A 17397-nucleotide genomic window follows, 5' to 3' on the forward strand; every position below is an offset into this window, starting at 1 on the left:
AACAGTCTGTATTTTGGTTTTCATTCTTCCTCAAAAGGAGGTTTAATTAAGCGTAGTAATGGGGCTGCTTTTATACCACTAAAATGTTTTGCAGCTGTCAAAGCTTTAAAAATATTAAAAAGCATATTTTGTGCTGTACAGAGGAAAGCTAATTTAAAATCAGAAAACATGAGGGCACGCGTTGGTTGCATCATCATGAATTGCATGTGCTGTCAGTGATGTAAGGGAAACAGTTGTTTACTCTGTTTAATTTGATTTCATATCCACAGATGGAACTAGTAACGACGCTAATAGACCTTTAGGCCTGGTGCATCTTAAACTCCTCTGTCCTGTTCAAACACCTCTAAGCATCTTTTCTCAGCTCTGCTACATAAAACCAATAACATCTGCTTTGCAGAGAGATAATCTCACTGATTGTGTCTGACTGTAAATTGACTGTAGAGCTAGATCCTTGATGAAATATCTGCATCCTACTTTCCCCAACCAGCTTCCATATAATATGCCAACACAGCAAATCTGAGTGCAAACATACAGGCTCTGATGTCTGGTTGTGCATATAACATTGTAACAAGAGTGCATGCTTAGTCTGAGTGTCTGTATGCTGTTTATCTGCCTGCAATTGCTTATGCTTATTCTGAGTGCTTCCACTAAAACGTTTGGATCAACAAAACAGAATTTAGTGCTTGCTTGGAGAAATGCAAATTGTAAATGTGTTTTGTGAACTTGGACAGGACACATAGAAATACATGACTTTAAATAATTAAGAATAATGTTCTTTTAACTGTTTTTTTTTTTTTTTTTTTTAACTATATATACGGTATATATGTAATTTTATATTTATATAATAAAATATTTTGATACAATAAGTCAAATCAAAAGTAATAAAAAAAAAAATCTTATTTTAGTAAACTGAATTAAATTTCCTGCTAATTTCCACATGGAGGCAGTGTTGTGGTGTAAATATCATCTTGCTCTTGCAATCCTCAAGCTTTCAGCAAAATCATCAAAACTTTTTGTTTGCGTATGTAGGTGGCTTTGCTATCGTCTTCCTTGTGCGGACCAACCAGGGGGTGCGCTGTGCCCTAAAGAGGATGTATGTGAACAACGAATATGACCTGCAGGTCTGCAAGCGTGAGATCCAGATCATGGTGAGTGTAATTAAATGTCTGCTTTAGCAGTGATGAGAGAACTGATATTCGAGACATTTTACATTGTATAGACATGATTTACATTACCATTTTGAAAAGGCCAGTAAGTTGTTTTTTTTTTTTTTTTTTTTTTTTTTTTTTTTTTTTTTTTAAAGAAAGTAATTTTATTCAGTAAATTGATTAAAAGTGACAATAAAGATACTTATAATGTTCTTTTGGGCTTTCTGTTTCTCAAACAATCATGAAGTAGTGTTTTGGTTTCTGTAAACATATTAAGCAGCACAGCTGTTTTCAACGTTAATGATAATTAGAAATTTTAACAGCAAATCAGCATATTAAAATGATTTCTGAAAGATCACAGACACTGAAGACTGGAGAAATAGTGCCGAAAATTCAGCTTTGCATCACAGGATATGTCTTTTAAACATATATTAAAATAGAAAGGAGCTATTTTAAATTGTTATAATATTTCACAATATTTATTTTTCTTATCATATAAAAGAAGCCCTGGTGAGACTATAAGAAACAAAAAAATTTCAAACTTTTAAACGTTTGGCTAGGTATAAGATTCAAAATTCAATATTTTCTTTTTCTTTTCTATTTGATCTCATTCGTACTCTCTCTATTCTTTGTGGACTGTGTTCCAGCGGGATCTCAATGGTCATAAGAACATTGTTGGGTTCCTAGACTCCAGCATCACGGCTGTAGGAGGTGGAGACGTGTGGGAGGTGTTTATCCTCATGGACTTCTGCAGAGGTAAGTCTGCTTTTCAGCCCTGCAATGCCTCTGTGCACAGCCACCTTGTGCTTTATGTGGGAAAACAAACATACACTTAACAGAGTAAACTTCTCATCTAGTTCCACCTAGATGGCAAACAGTGTTGAAAATGAAGGGACTTAAGCTACAAAATAAAGTATTTATGTCATAGGTCATTCCAAAGAAAAATGTACAACTAATAAGCTTATCTTTCTCCCATTTTATTTTACTTAAAAGATCTCTGACTAATTTTGCACATCTCCACTAGGCTTGTCGTGGTTGTCAGTGTTACAGTGTGTTCAGGCATACACTGATTCAGGGTGTCCGCGGGTTCTTAAAAAGTCTTAAAATGTCTTAAATAGCGTTTTCCTAATAAAAGGCCTTAAGAAGTCTTAAAAAGTTGATGGGTCTTAAATATTTTTGGTCACATTACCGCTAAAATATCTTAAGTCTGACGGTCCTAATGCTGTCCTAATGCTCGCAGTAGCAGAATACAAGTTGAACTACCTTTTTTTTTCTGTATATGATGTTCTCAGTAATTATAATAATAAGTATAGGTTAATCGTTGGACAGGCCGAAGATTATTTTTCTCGCCCCGCTGTAGTTATGGAGTCATCATCAGACAGTAGCAGATATACAGTAGCAGAATACAGGTCAAACTACCTTATTATAATAATAATTATAGGTCAAGCTACATAGGTCATAGGTCATTATAAAGAAAAATGTACTAATAAGCTTATCTTTCTCCAATTTTATTTTACTTAAAGGATATCTGACTGAGCTACAGCTAGCTGACCACCAGCCTTCAAGCTAGTTTAAAATGTTTTCTATTTTTTTTTTTTACTTGCCCGACTAGACAAACAGCTTGATTAAAACTTAAGTGACAAAAAATAACCAGCAAAGCATCGAAACGCAAGAATGATTCTTCTGATTTGAATACATATAACGTATACAGCGATTGATAATGGATGGTGTATTTCTGTTATCAAGGTCGCGCTGCTTGTCTCATTGTGAGAGACTTCAAAACAAATGAGCGTAACAGCACACATAAAGAAACTCAGAAGAAACACACTGAGGTGAAATGTCAAAATGTGTAGTTTATTTATAACATTATATAATTCAGTAACAAACCAAAGGAGCTATTTTGCTGTATATTCTCACGATCGCAAACGTTACATTGATTTTAGTTCAATAAACAAGTAGTTAGTCAAGCAGTTAAGTTACTTACATTTTTAGACACAATATTTACCGTTTTGTTCTGTTTTACCAATGAAAATATTTCCAAACAAGGAAAACAGCAGAAGTATAGCACATTCTCCAAGCAACACTCTGTTTTCTGTTTTGTTACTGAAAGATTCAGGGTTTTGAAGGAATCAGTTGTATGAACGACTTAAAGGAGAAGTCTACTTCCAAAACAATTTACATATAATGTGCTCACCCCCTTGTCATCCAAGATGTTCATGTCTTTCTTTCTTCAGTCGTAAAGAGATTGTTTTTTTGAGGAAAACATTTCAGCATTTTTCTCCATATAATGAACTGATATGGTGCACCGATTTTGAACTTCCAAAAGTTTAAATGCGGATTCAAACGATCCCAAATGCGGTTGTAAACGATCCCAGCTGAGAAAGAAGGGTCTTATCTAGCAAAACAATCTGTTATTTTCTTAAAAAAATAAAATTTTTATTCTCAAACGCTCGTCTTGCCTTGCTCTCCTTGATCTCTGTGCATTCTGATTCAAGACAGTTAGGGTGTCGAAAAACTCAAAAATCATTTCAAAATCATCCTACATCGCTGCAGAAGTACCGACCCAGTCTTTGCAAAAGAAAACATGCAAAGATCAAACACCTCAACAAAACATGTAAAACAGCAATATAGGATGATTTTGAAGTTGAGGGGGAACATGAGATGGGAGTTTTTCGACATACCCTAAGTGACTTACCGCCACCTGCTGGTAGTTTAGTGTTTAAAAGTATGCATCCCCCCCCAACATTTCTTATATGTATGTTCATAAATGTATTTAAAACGTTAATCTCATAACATTTGTAAGTTGTAATAGCAGTAGCTATTGTAATTTTAGTAGCAGTTGTAAATTACTTAATCTGACTGGTAACTGCTCTATAGAATTTATTTATAAATTGTAATAATTTGACATAAAAGGTGATGCATATATTTAAAAAGTTTTAAAATGGGCCTTTATAAAGGTAATGCAGATTTAAGTATGTAGAAGCTAATAGAACACTGATGAAAATATTGCTTCAAAATAAATGTTTTATTATACCACCAAAAATCTTAGTACTTTTGTGGGGATGTTATGTGGAATAAATAAATGTGTAATATTGTCTCCTGATATGAAAAGTTCACTGCATGTCGTAGTAATAAATATCATTCATGAGAGTGGTGAAATTTAGTTTTCTTTTTACATTAAACACATTAAATGTTAGATGTATGTAATATAATGTGTACTTGCATAGGTTTAGGTCTTAAGTTTTGTATAAGGTGGTATTAAAAAGCTCTTAAAAAGTCTTAAATTTCACTTCATATCTGTAGAAACCCTGTGATTACATACATGATTTTTTTTGGTGTCATAGCAAAAGCACTTGTTTGTCAATATTTCTGTTTAATATAAGTGAGTTTGTCTTTGTATTATTTAATTGTTGTAAGGATAATAATGAGTCCACCCTTTTCAAGCATTTTTTTGTTCAAAGTAAGGAAGATCAAAGCAAGCTCTGTGCAAGCGAGTGTCACTGATAAATATCTTATCTTGTAAAATCCAATGTGCGGTGTAATCGGTAATATTGATGTTGTCTCAAGTTTATTAATTTATAGGAAAATTTGTTCACCATGGCATCCCGATCTCCACTTACACAGGGTGTTTGTGCTGTAGTTATACAATTCATCCAACTGGGGGCTCTCTTTAGCGGACTTCATCGTAGACTGATGTGACCTTTATTCCCAATCTTCTTGTACCTTGAGAAAGCTTTTTATTCATCAAATTACTATGTCATTTCCTGATAGCACTTGTACGAAAGGCAAAATCTTATTATGATTTATGCACATTCAAAAGGTTTTTGTCTCTTTATGTGAAAAGCTTTCCATGTGTCTACTTTGGTTCATTTTGTGCTGTTGTGTTATTGTAAAGCCCCATATGGATGATTGATTTTTTGATTCTTCCAAAAGAGCTTGTGTCTTTTGAGTGTTCACAAGAGGCCAACCATTTGGGTGTATTGAAGGCTCTTTCAGAAGGACGGATGTAAGATACTTGAGTAATTTGACTTGATTGCTGTACTTCAGTATTTTTTGGGGGGATTTGTTTCAAGTACAGTTTAAACTGACTACTTGTACTTTTACTTGATTGCATTTCTGAAGAAAAACTTTTTACTCCACAATTTTATTTTGTTTTAAAAAGTACATTAGTTTTATTTTGTCTTATGCTGATTAAATATGATAAACGGAAGCTCAAACGTGCGTGCTTGACGTGAGAACTTATGATCATTGTTTTCATGCATCAAGCACACACATTTCTACTTCAGTTATGACTTTAATCAAGTAAACCTCTAGCTTCTAAAGTTCACCATCAAATCTGAGGAAGCATATTGAGGTAGCATTAGCTGTGTAATATATTGGCTGAATGCACACTATTGAAATGCAAATAAAATCAGTGGTGAGAATTTAAATACAGTTCATATTTTTGTGGGAAAGATGTTACACATCTTACACAAAAGTGTTTAAATGAACATTGTATGTTAAATTAATTGTAAATCCTGTTTAGTGATGTTCTTACCAGGTAGTGGATAAATTGTATAATATGTCATCATATGACACACTGAGTAGCAATTAGTACTTTCAATGAATTGTTTTAATCTTAATAATTTCATGATTTGCTCATTAATTAATCTAATTATTCACAAATATTTATTAATATAAATGCCCCAAATAAACAATTAAACGATTAATCATCCTTTTAGACAGTAATGTTGAAAAGACAACACAAAAAAGTGGCCTTTCAAAACGATAATGCCTCTGCATCAGGTGGTGAGCCTTTTGGACGAATCTTTAATGTGAATCGGGACAAACGAGTCATCTCAGGAAGTGATTCGTTCAGTCGCGCATGCGCAACATCCTATTAGCTTCTGTACTGGAGTTAGTTCACCTGTTTCGAGTCTTCGGGTTTTTGGAGTCGTTCGTTCATCTTATACGAGTCAATTCTCTTTCCGGCTCAGACTCATACAGACTGCATAGGTTATGCTTATGGGGCTGTCACGTGATGAACGAACGACTCAAACCCGAAAACTTGTCAGATAAGAGGTGAGGTGAGCTAATCACAGACTAAAGACCCAGGTAAACAATGAATTAATTTTTTCTGTTTCTTCTAGCATTATATAAGTTTTGTTTGTAGTGTGATCAACGTTTGTGTAAGCAGTGGATGTGTTAGGGAGATAACACGTAACATTTTAATTACATTATGCTGAAATGAACGTAATGACTCGAAAAAAGATTGGTTCATTTTGCTGAACGAGACTCAAAAGTCAGAGTTGGTAAAACTTGCCATCAGGGCTCTGAAATGGTTTAAGGAACGAAAACGAAAACCGGAAACGAGCAAAGTTTTGACAGGAGCAGAAGCAGAAACAAAATCAAATTGTATAGTTCCGAACAGAATTGTACATTTTAAATAGCCATTAACTATTATTTATTTATTTATTTTAACTAGCCATTATTTTAGCATTCCATTTAATATTTTAAATTTGCTATCAACCAATCACGAAGTAAAGTAGTACGGCCTTTGCAGACATGAGCTGCATCCTTTTGAAATTTAATTTGACATTCCAAATAATGTTAAAGATTTATCGATTACGTTGTTATGCCAGTAGATGGGGAAAGGGGGCTGTTAATAATTATGTCTTTGATAATTCATTAAAAAACACTGATTCATCCAGTAATGAACCAAGTAAATCTTGAGTGAATCACTGAATCATTCACCTATAAATTAGGCCTACATGTGATTTTGTAATGTCTAATGTTCAGAATCAAAAGAGAACCACAACTTGCATTTAAAAGAAAAAACAACAACAGCCCAATTTATCCAGAATCACACAGCTCTATTTAGCAAAAAGCTCTTAAGTGAATCTTTTTATGTAGCCTGTTGATTTTTGTTCATGGTGTTCAGCTGCAACTAAATGTTTAGCAAAAAGAAGCAGAATAAATATGCTTGATATCATCTTTTATTTACACTGGAATCGAATCTGGAAATCGAAAAGAATCGGAATCGATAAGCTGAATCGGAATTGATAAAATTCTAAGGAGACCCAACCCTAGTAACCAGAGAAAACTATAGGCTTATGTAAAAAAGGAATATATAGGGCTATACACTAAATATTTCACTTAAATCATTGACAGATTAACAAAACAAAACCAAAAAAGTGCTTAGTTTTGGTTTATTTTGATGCGAAAGCTTGACCGTTTTGAATGATGTCTTGCTTCTGTCTGTGTAACCAACCAGTGTTGGTATGAGCATGGCGTCAGCACCTCACATGCACACAGACACAACATATTTTTGCAACATTGCAGCCAGGAAAAAAATTAATCTGGTGAATTATATATGATAGGAATAAAACTGCACGTGGAGATTTCTGAATCAGTGGATGAGAAAACCCATTTTGTGAAAATGGCCTTTAACTGTGAAATAAAATCTACAGATGGAAACTACAGGTTTAACACTTAAATAGATATTTTGCCTGTTTTCATCCCATGAGAAGGAAGTCATGTTATGGAACCAAAATTGACAAAAATATCATTTACCATAGTGTCTTGCATAAAGGTTTCTATTAGTATTGAATTGGTGCTGAAGTATCATTTGCCATCCCTGCGTTTGTTTGTGCGCAGGTGGTCAAGTGGTGAACCTGATGAACCAGCGTTTACAGACGGGCTTCAGCGAACAGGAAGTGCTCCAGATCTTCTGTGACACTTGTGAGGCTGTGGCACGTCTGCACCAGTACAAAACTCCAATAATCCACCGAGACCTCAAGGTTCCTTTATTTTCTGCTTTGTTTTTTTGTTTTTGTTGTTGTTTGCTCTTTCCTCTCCTTTTGTACTTTGCGCTATTTTCCAAGAAGAGGATATTGTGTGATTCTTTCAGTTTGAACACTTGATGGAATGAATCGTAGTTAACAGCCATTTGTGAAAATCTGTTACCATGGTAAAAACCTCTTCAGAGCGAACACTTGATTAGCAGGCTGAGACCAACTCCTTGGGATTTTTCTGAGATGATTTCTTTCATTAGCTGAAGATGCAGTGTTGTACTGGAGTGTAATTTGTGTTTTTTAAAAATATCACCTATGATGTGTCTCTCTACGCAGGTGGAAAACATCCTCCTTCATGACAGAGGACACTACGTTCTGTGTGATTTTGGCAGCGCCACCATGAAGTTCCAGAACCCCCAGAATGAAGGAGTGACTGTGGTGGAGGACGAAATTAAAAAGTAATTCTTTCCAGCCTGTTTCTATGAAATAGAATTTGATTCATAACCAGTGATATACGTGTGTGTGTATGTATGTATATATATATATATATATATATACATACATGTGTATAGATAGATAGATAGATAGACAAGATTCATTGGCCATGTATATCTATGATGGATAATATTATACATCTGTACTATTTATACTTTTATCCTAAAGTTGTGACATTTTAATGTTGTAATTTAAGAAGTTAACAAATTGCTTGTGATGTCGAATTGCTTTTGGTAAAAGTGTCTTGTTAGTGAGTCGATGTAAATAATGTTTAGCACAATAGAAAACTTGTGTTGAATATATTGCATTGTCCGCTTTCAATGCAGTCATCATTAGTCTACTGTCGATAATTAAAAAAAAAAAAACTACATTACACAATTCCAATATGGTCACAGATATATCATGCATTACTTAAAAAATAATAATAATAATAATTATAATACGATGTTTTATAAAAATGTCTGTTTTGTTTAGGTACACAACCCTGTCCTATCGTGCTCCTGAAATGGTGAATCTGTACAATGGCAAAATCATCACCACTAAAGCAGACATCTGGGTAATTAAAGATATCATAGATATCAAAGCCAATCAGAAGATATTTAAAGACATTGGCTTTCTCAGCCACTTTTTTAATCTTCCATGCCTAAATCAATGCCTGAATGGCTACTAGGTTACTGGTTCTATTGATGTCAGCAAAAAGGCGTTCCAGAAGAAATTACAAAATGTTTGTATTTTGACCAGAATTTAAAAAGCAAAAATGGTGTGAAGTTTTGAAATGTCCTGTGTCTTCTGCTTTTAAGTTACAATTGTTTTGTGTGCACAAAACTTGACATAATAAGAGAGGAGATTAGGGATGCACTGAAATTTCAGCTGCCGAAAATAGCGTTTTCTGAAAAATGTGTATGTGTACATGACCGTGAACCACAAAACCAGTCATAAGGGTTAATTTTTGGAAATTGAGATTTATACATCATCTGATAGCTGAATAAATAAGCTTTCCATTGAGTTAAGGTTTGTTAGGGTAGAACAATATTTGTTTGAGATGGAACTATTTGAAATATGAACATATATTTACAGATATAGTTTTGATATATTGATTTATTTACAGTATCATTAAAATATCTTAATGGAACATATTTACATAATATCCTAATGATTTTTTTGCATAAAAGAAAAATCAATCATTTTGACCCATACAGTGTATTTTTGGCTATTGCTACAATTTTTTTCCCCCAATTTTATTGTTACTTTAAATGCAAGTGTGGTTATTTTATTGCCTTGTGTTTTCAAATTCAGTATCATTAAAATTGTTAAATTAAAAGTCTTACAAAATTATTTTATATTTTTTAATAAAATTAAAATTATTACAAAGCAGTTTCAGCTTTCTGGCAAGTGCATCTGAATTTTGCAAATTTCCGTTTTGGCCCAAAATTTTCATTTTGGTTCATCTTTAGAAAAGATAAATCAAATTCTACTGAAAGGTCATATATGTTTCTTAAAGCATGCAGTAAGAGTAAGAGTAGGTCTTAAGAATTGCCTTTTAATGGATTGAATGGAAGTCTTTCAAAACTAGATTAATCTAATATAAAAGAACGGTAGTAGTAACGTTTCATTAACTTAAAATAGGGCCTAAAATAAAGCTAAAGACTTGATTGCAGCCATTGTGCTATATTAAAGCCTAGAATCTAGGCTGTTATTACATAATGGCTGCAATCAAGTCTTTTCTCCCACACTGTGTAATAACTTTTTTTTGTTTTTTTTTTCTTCTTCCTTTCAGGCAATGGGCTGTTTGCTCTATAAACTCTGTTTCTTCACTTTGCCCTTTGGTGAGAGTCAGGTGGCCATCTGTGATGGCAGCTTCACCATTCCAGACAATTCCCGTTACTCCCAGGACATGCACCGTCTCATCCGTAAGTATTTGTCTCTCCCTGCTGACGTCCCACAACAGGTTTCTGTCGCCGTCTCACCACTGGCTCAGTATGGCTGTGGGTCTCACTTAAAATAGGTAGTTCAGCCAAAAATGACATTTTGTCATTGTTTATGTACCCTCACGTTATTTCTTTCTTCCGTTGAACACAAAGGGGAATGAGAAAAATCATACTCGTTAATAAAAGTAGAGGGGTCTGGATTACGTGTACTGTTCAAGAAACAGTGAATGAAAATGGTCTGGAAAGTGGTTTTGTGCTCTGTGATACAGAGGTAAAGATCTCCTTTTGTGTTTCATGGAAGTACAAAACAACTTGAGGGGTGAGGAAATGAGGGCTCTCATTTTTGGATGAACTATTCCATCAGCTTCCTTGTATCAATACACATTCACACTGATCTGCCCTTTTTCTGTCTGTCACGTGGTGACACTCAATCTCTCTTTCTCCTGCTCTCCCTTCTCTTTCCTTCCCTCTGTGGTGGTGATTTTGTCAGGGTACATGCTGGAACCGGACCCTGATAAGAGGCCTGACATTTTTCAGGTGTCCTACTTTGCTTTCAAACTGGCCCGGCGGGATTGTCCTGTCCAAAACGTCAAGGTTAGTTCCTCTACTCTGCGGTCACTCTTGGCCTGTTGTTGGGTCAGTGCTTGTACCTCTGGGATCCGATTTTGGATTGGGTGCTTGTGTGTGTCAGCCTGCAGGCATGCCTGAAATCATAAAAACAAGACTAACTGAAAAAATGTCCCCCCAGAATTCTCCCATTCCTGCTAAACTTCCTGAGCCAATCCGAGCGAGCGAAGCAGCCGCAAAGAAGAGCCAAACGCAGACCAAGGCGAGGTACGTGATTAGAGACTCCATATTACTCTGTGGTCTATAAATTTCACCTGAAATTTGTGTCTCCGTGTTTTGTCCCGTAGACTTACAGACCCCATTCCCACCACTGAAACCTCCATCACCCCTCGCCAGCGGCCTAAAGCAGCACAATCCCAGTCTCAGGCACTAGGAGGCATCCTGCCCATCCAGCCTGCTGCCCTGACCCCACGCAAGAGAGCCAACCTGCCCGCTGGGGCTGCCCAGCCAATAGGTACCAATATTATGAACTATTCTTCAGCCTTTACTGTGTTCTAGTATGAAAATGCTTAAAGCTATAGTATGTCATCTCTGAACCAATAGCAGAACTAAAACGTAATGGCTATTTTCAAACAGGTTTCCCCAAACCCTGGGCAAACAGTAGGTTTAATGTGAAAACAAGATGGCATTTGCAAAATATGGAACTTTTTGAAGCAGAGAAAATGATTAAAGATTTTTTTTTTTTCAGAAACATGCACTGATGAATGATTACATGTTTTAACAGCAGTAGTAACATTATTAGTGTTACATTGTATTATATTTTCAACGTGACCTAGGCTCGCCCCAATTGGCCTGACGGGGGCACTAAAAGTACGAAATCGCTCATAACTTCTAAACCGTCAGTCGCAGGCTCAAGTGTCTCATGTCGTTGGAATCCATGGCTCACGTTGGACAAAATGCATGCCTCAGATTCGATCATGAGCCTGGCGAAATTTTCGGGTATTTGTCATTTTTTGAAAAACCTACTTTTGCGAAAAAGTTCTAGTTTTTCGCCCAAACGGAACCAAACCAGTGCAGTCACAAAGGGGGCGTCAAAACGTTTGAAAAGGGCAGGGCCACTTTTAGTAAAATGCCTGCAACTCCTGAACGGAATGAGATGTCTCCGCCAAACTCAGAACACAGATGTAAGAGCTCCATCTAAGGTCAACCATTTGTCCTATCAACATGAAAATCTGTGTTCACGGTCTTGGTCTGAAGTGCCACTACTATCTCCAAGGACATTTGCGTATTCCAAAAAACGTGGCCGACAAAATTTGAGCACCTGTTAGACAAGGTTAACGTAGGCTGATTGTAACGAAACTTGGTGGGCCCGTTCGACTCACGGCTCCAAAGGTCTGAGAGAAATTTGAAAGAATTTGGCCACTGGGGGACGATATTGCATTTTTCAAGGTTGTAAACCAGGGGTGCCAAACTCAGTTCCTGGAGGACCGCAGCCCTACAGAATTTTGTTCCAGCCCTGCTCCAACACACATACTATGCAGTTTTCAGGACTTGATTAGTTGGATCAGGTGAGTTTAAGGTTGCATCTGAACTCTGCAGGGCTGCGGCCCTCCAGGACCGGAGTTTGACACCCCTGGTGTAAACAGTTGTCGCGTGGTTTTATGCACATACACACAATATTTGTATCATACGATAGAACTCCTCATTCCGGACAACTTTTCCTCTAGAACCACTGCTGTCAATCAAATCGTTTCTCAAATACTTGAGAAGATGTAAAAAATACCTACTTTTGCGAACTAGTCCTAGGTTTTTCGGTCAGTCTGGGAAAAAAACACTGCAGTACAATTCTCTGGACTCCCTAGGCCAACAATTATCAAAAAATTGTGAAATTTACCCTTTGGGAAGCTATGATGAGGTTGTTTAGAAAAGGGGCCTATCCAAATTTGCCCAAAATCCTATAAAGCCTAAAGGAAAACTCAAAACTTTGCGAAACTTGCTGAGCACATGTGACAGGTGATTCTAAACAAGCATGCAAATATTTAAGGGGATCGGACCACAGCTGGCACTATAACAGTCATAAACATTAAAAAGCATCATATTTCTATGGTAAATTACCTGGATTGGCCAAAAATGTTTTTTTTTAGTGATTGATTTAGGGTACAGCCTTGCTAAATAATATGTAATGCCTGGTCTTGAAAAATATGCACGTCTTTAACAAAATTAGTTTAAAAGAAAAATTTAAATTACATTTTATTTAATATTATTAAAAGGTTATGCATAGATTTATAGTAAATGTGTAATTCGTATTATAAGCATTACATTTTAAATCTGTATATAATTATATAATTGTAAATGTTTGTTTTATAATGTTGATATACATTTGAAGTAAAACAAATATGTATTTATATATAAGTTTTTCTTTTTTATTTTCTTAATGAGTTTGGCAGATTTCTCTTATGATGTATATTTGATGATCGTTTAAGTGTTTTCAAAATAATTATTAACATGCATAATTGTTCTCTGTGTGTTTCTCAGCTGTCAGTGTAAACTTGGCTCAGCCGGCTGCAGCGCTACAGTCTCAGAAAGCCCAGGTGTCTCCAGCCCCTCAGCAGAAAACGGTGAGTCTGTTGCTCTTTCTGTACCTCAATGCACTAATCAAAACCTACAGTACTCAGCTCTTTTTAATTTTGTACTCTATTACAGAGCAGGAAGTATGTTAGGATTACAAGAAGTTACATGATTTTTGGTTAACCAGGAATTGAGGTAAAATGATGGGATGTGTGTAATTTCTGTGCAACTTATGTCAACAGATGTGATTTGTAAAAATGACTGATTTCCAGTTGGTAGGATGAACAAAAAACTCAAACTGCCTCAAACTCACTGATTGGTTGTGAGAGATGCCAATCTGTATAAGGGTTTAAAGTCCTACAAAAGCAGTATAAGGTGGTGAAGTCTGGGTAAAAAGCAATAATGTCACTTTATTTTAACTGATTTCAATACCTCCAGCCTGTAAATTGCATTTATTAAACTAAAGTAACAGTCACATGTAAAGGTCCCATTTATGGTTCACATCACAGTGTAGTTGTCTGTGTGACAGCCTGTGCAGCCCATCCCCGTCACAGCTGCAGCAGCAGGAGGGGGTGTTCCACTTGTAGCTGGCAGTCCCGCCCCTCAGAAAGCTGTAGCCACTCCTCCTCCATCCAGCCCCGTGCCGCCCACCGCGCCTGCACGGAGCGCCCGTCGTAAGCAGGCGTCTGCGGCTCAGCAGCAACCGGTGCCCGTCCAAACAACTGCCACTCAGCCGGCTGCTGCCCCGCCTCCAGCACAGGCTGAGCCTGCAGCGGTGCCACCCACTGTCCAGCAGCCAGCTCCTCAATCCCAAATCAGCCCAGAGAAGGCAGAAGAGAGGGTAATCACCTCCATCCTGTGCATGCTGCTCCGTCCCATTTGGTTCAGAGAGCTGGCAGCCTCGCTCTCACTAATGATGCACCTCATGCAGGGGCGGTGCCTCATCATTCATTGTGTTGCATCCATCTATCCATCTTTGGTTTATTTTGGATCAGCGTAGATGGTTTCGATTGGCTGTTTGATCGTTTTGGTTTATTTGCTCTGTAGATTAACAGACAATGTTTTTGTTAAAATAATTTGATTGTATGCTTTGGTTTTTGATTGCTGAAATGTTGTTGATTTTATGGTTTTTAGGTTTCGCTTACACTGCATTGTGAGTTGTTTGTTAGTTCAGATGCTGAAGCGATGAAATCAGATCAGTTTGTTCAGGCAGTGTAGTAAATATCCAGTATTTTTAGATCAGCTGACAGAGAAATTATTTTAGCATCTGAAGGATGCAAAGAGGGACAAAAGAAGGCATTTATTATTTACACTCTCAACTATTTTTCACATATTCCCTATTTACTATATAGACTAAGAGAAGGTTTTTTTTTTTCTGTCTCATAGACTCAACAGACTGCATTTATTTGATCAAAAATGTAGTAAAAATAGTAATACTGTAAAATATTATTACACTTCAGAGTAACCGTTTGTCTTAGTAGATATAAAAACATAATTCTAGTGATTGCAAAGCTGAATTTTCAGCATTCATTACTCCAGTGTCACATAATCCTTCAGAAATCATTCTAATGTGCTGATTTGCTGCTTAAAAAAAAGTCTTATTATTGTCAGTTTTGAAAACAGTTCATTTTTTGTGGAAATAGTGATTCTTTTTCAGGTATTCTTTGAATAGAAAGTTCATAAGAACAGCATTTATTAAGCAGAAATCTTTTGTAACATTATAAATGTCTTTACTGTAACGTTTGATCAATTTAATGCGTCCTTGCGGAATAAAAGTATTATTTTCTTTTTAAAAACAGTCTTACAACATTTGAACGGTAGTGTTGCAAATGCTACATGTGAGTGTAGACATGGTTTTGGATTGAAAAATCACTTTTTGCTACCATAAAAACCCAAGCAATTATGAGTCTAATTTTGCTGCCTGTCTAAACAGTTGCTAAAGAAAAAAGGTCATGTTGGAAATTTCTCATCTTATCTGTATTCACTAGCGCTTGATCAATCACCTTTGGTTTTTAATTTTTTAGTTTTAATTCATGCCATTTCACCGCATTTACATTTCAAGTCATTTTAAGTCACTCTCGAATTCCTCTGTATTTTACGAGTTTTTACATGCTTATCCTCCGGTCTTTTCATCAACTCCTCAGCCTGCAGCCCCTGGACTCTCCCAGACTCCTCCCTCGTCCCCAAGGACGGCCCAGAAGGCGGGGCACAGACGCATCCAGAGTGATGTCACTCACAGCGCTATGTTCGGTGTGCCCGTCAGCCAGTCCACTCAGCAGCTGCAGGCGGCCACAGCAGAGGCCAGCCTCAACAAGTCAAAGTGAGAAATCTATAAATATAAAGCAAGACACGAGTATAGCCAAGAAAAAATGTTCTGTCAATTTTAAACCTACTTAAAACTATTTTCTGAACACTTGTTTCTCTATGTGGGCACGATTAGGTCAGCCAGCGCAAGCCCATCCAACTCTCCCCAGTCCTCTCAGCAGAGTGTGTACCAGCCTGCCCAGCAGGGCAGTGTTTCTGTCCCCCAAGCTCCTTCCTCAGCCGCTAGCCTGACAAGCCCCCCAGACCAGCCCACCTGGAATCCTTTCGGTGACGACAACTTCTCCAAACTCACGGCTGAGGACCTACTCAACAAAGACTTCACCAAGCTAGCTGATGGTAACTTTACTTCCTTGCAGACTACAGTACATCTTATCACTGCACATCAGTTTGTTTTTCCATTTGATTCAAGATATACCCCAGTCAATTGAATATCACATGTGTATTGAACATGTATATGAAGATTGTACTGTGCAGTTAGCAGCATTACAAATGCATTATATTATATTAATGCAAGCAAAGAGTGCTGCCAGCAGAAACCCCTGTTATATTGAATGAAGCTGACAACACTGCACAATCCATTTTATTTTTATAATGAAAGGATTTGCAAACATACTTTGCTGAAGAATTTGCAAACATGTTTTCAGCGCTTTTGGGTGTATTCTGACCAACATAAACACAGCTGATTGGATGTTACATTCACATGCTCAACAGAAATGTCTGTGATTGGCTGCAATGCTCAGCAGCGCAAAAACGTGTTGTAAATAGAAACCTTACTCACTCATCACAGAGTGCTATGAATACTGTCATTAACATTGTATCAATATTCACCATTTTTTATTTTATATTGTCAGCACTGTTATCTAGTAGAGTTCAGCGGAGCGGAGTCCATTCATAAAAACAGAATTTGCTATAATGTGGAATTTATACATTTTTGGATGAATAAATCAAAAGTGGGTCTGTCGCTTAATTTGAATTACGTACGTTTGCTCGTTTTGGTTTATTTGCTCTGAAGATTGTCCAAAAACATTAACAGACAATGTTTTTGTTAAAATAATTTGATTGTATGCTTTGGTTTTTGATTTGCTGAAATGTTGTTGATTTTATGGTTTTTAGGTTTCCATTACACTGAATTGTGAGTTGTTTGTTAGTTCAGATGCTGAAGTAATGAAATCAGATCAGTTTGTTCAGACAGTGTAGTAAATATCTAGTATTTGTAGATCAGTTGATATTTAGTTTCAGAAAAAGAAAAGGCATTTATTTACACACATTCATAAAAACGGAATTTGCTATAACGTGGAATTCATACATTTTTGGATGAATAAATCAAAAGTAGGTCTGTCGCTTAATTCGAATTACAATATGGACTAGTGTCTGTGAATATTAAAACGCAAAAAGCTGGAAATTATGAATCCTGCATCTTCCGCTTGGCTCTGTATGTAAAAATGGCAGAGACGTGGTTTTGTTTACTACACCAATGCTGAAGCACACGTGAAGCTTGTGGCTATACGACGACATGAACACATGAACTTAATCTCCAGAGCTGATTTGAAAGTCACTTAATGAGAATTTTACCATTTAGATAAAATTTAGCAA

At 36.4% G+C, this 17397-nt stretch overlaps 1 protein-coding gene across 6 annotated transcripts in view; it reads left to right on the plus strand.

Moving 5' to 3' along the window:
- The window catches only part of aak1b (AP2 associated kinase 1b), a 59422-nt gene that overhangs the window by 28240 nt on the left and 13785 nt on the right, over nucleotides 1-17397 (plus strand). For 5 of the 6 annotated variants that reach the window (XM_051120585.1, XM_051120584.1, XM_051120583.1 and 2 more), the window contains exons 2-14: nucleotides 1030-1148; nucleotides 1796-1904; nucleotides 7785-7927; nucleotides 8258-8379; nucleotides 8891-8972; nucleotides 10194-10326; nucleotides 10835-10938; nucleotides 11093-11178; nucleotides 11259-11425; nucleotides 13447-13529; nucleotides 14009-14320; nucleotides 15624-15799; nucleotides 15920-16140. In XM_051120585.1, the coding sequence (XP_050976542.1) occupies nucleotides 1092-1148; nucleotides 1796-1904; nucleotides 7785-7927; nucleotides 8258-8379; nucleotides 8891-8972; nucleotides 10194-10326; nucleotides 10835-10938; nucleotides 11093-11178; nucleotides 11259-11425; nucleotides 13447-13529; nucleotides 14009-14320; nucleotides 15624-15799; nucleotides 15920-16140 (1795 nt within the window). In that variant the 5' untranslated portion in view covers nucleotides 1030-1091. The remainder of the gene's footprint in view (nucleotides 1-1029; nucleotides 1149-1795; nucleotides 1905-7784; nucleotides 7928-8257; nucleotides 8380-8890; nucleotides 8973-10193; nucleotides 10327-10834; nucleotides 10939-11092; nucleotides 11179-11258; nucleotides 11426-13446; nucleotides 13530-14008; nucleotides 14321-15623; nucleotides 15800-15919; nucleotides 16141-17397) is intronic. The other variant, XM_051120586.1, reaches the window with a different exon arrangement.

This window comes from Labeo rohita, chromosome 10, assembly GCF_022985175.1.
Source record: "Labeo rohita strain BAU-BD-2019 chromosome 10, IGBB_LRoh.1.0, whole genome shotgun sequence".
In the NCBI taxonomy this organism is placed as follows: domain Eukaryota; kingdom Metazoa; phylum Chordata; class Actinopteri; order Cypriniformes; family Cyprinidae; genus Labeo; species Labeo rohita.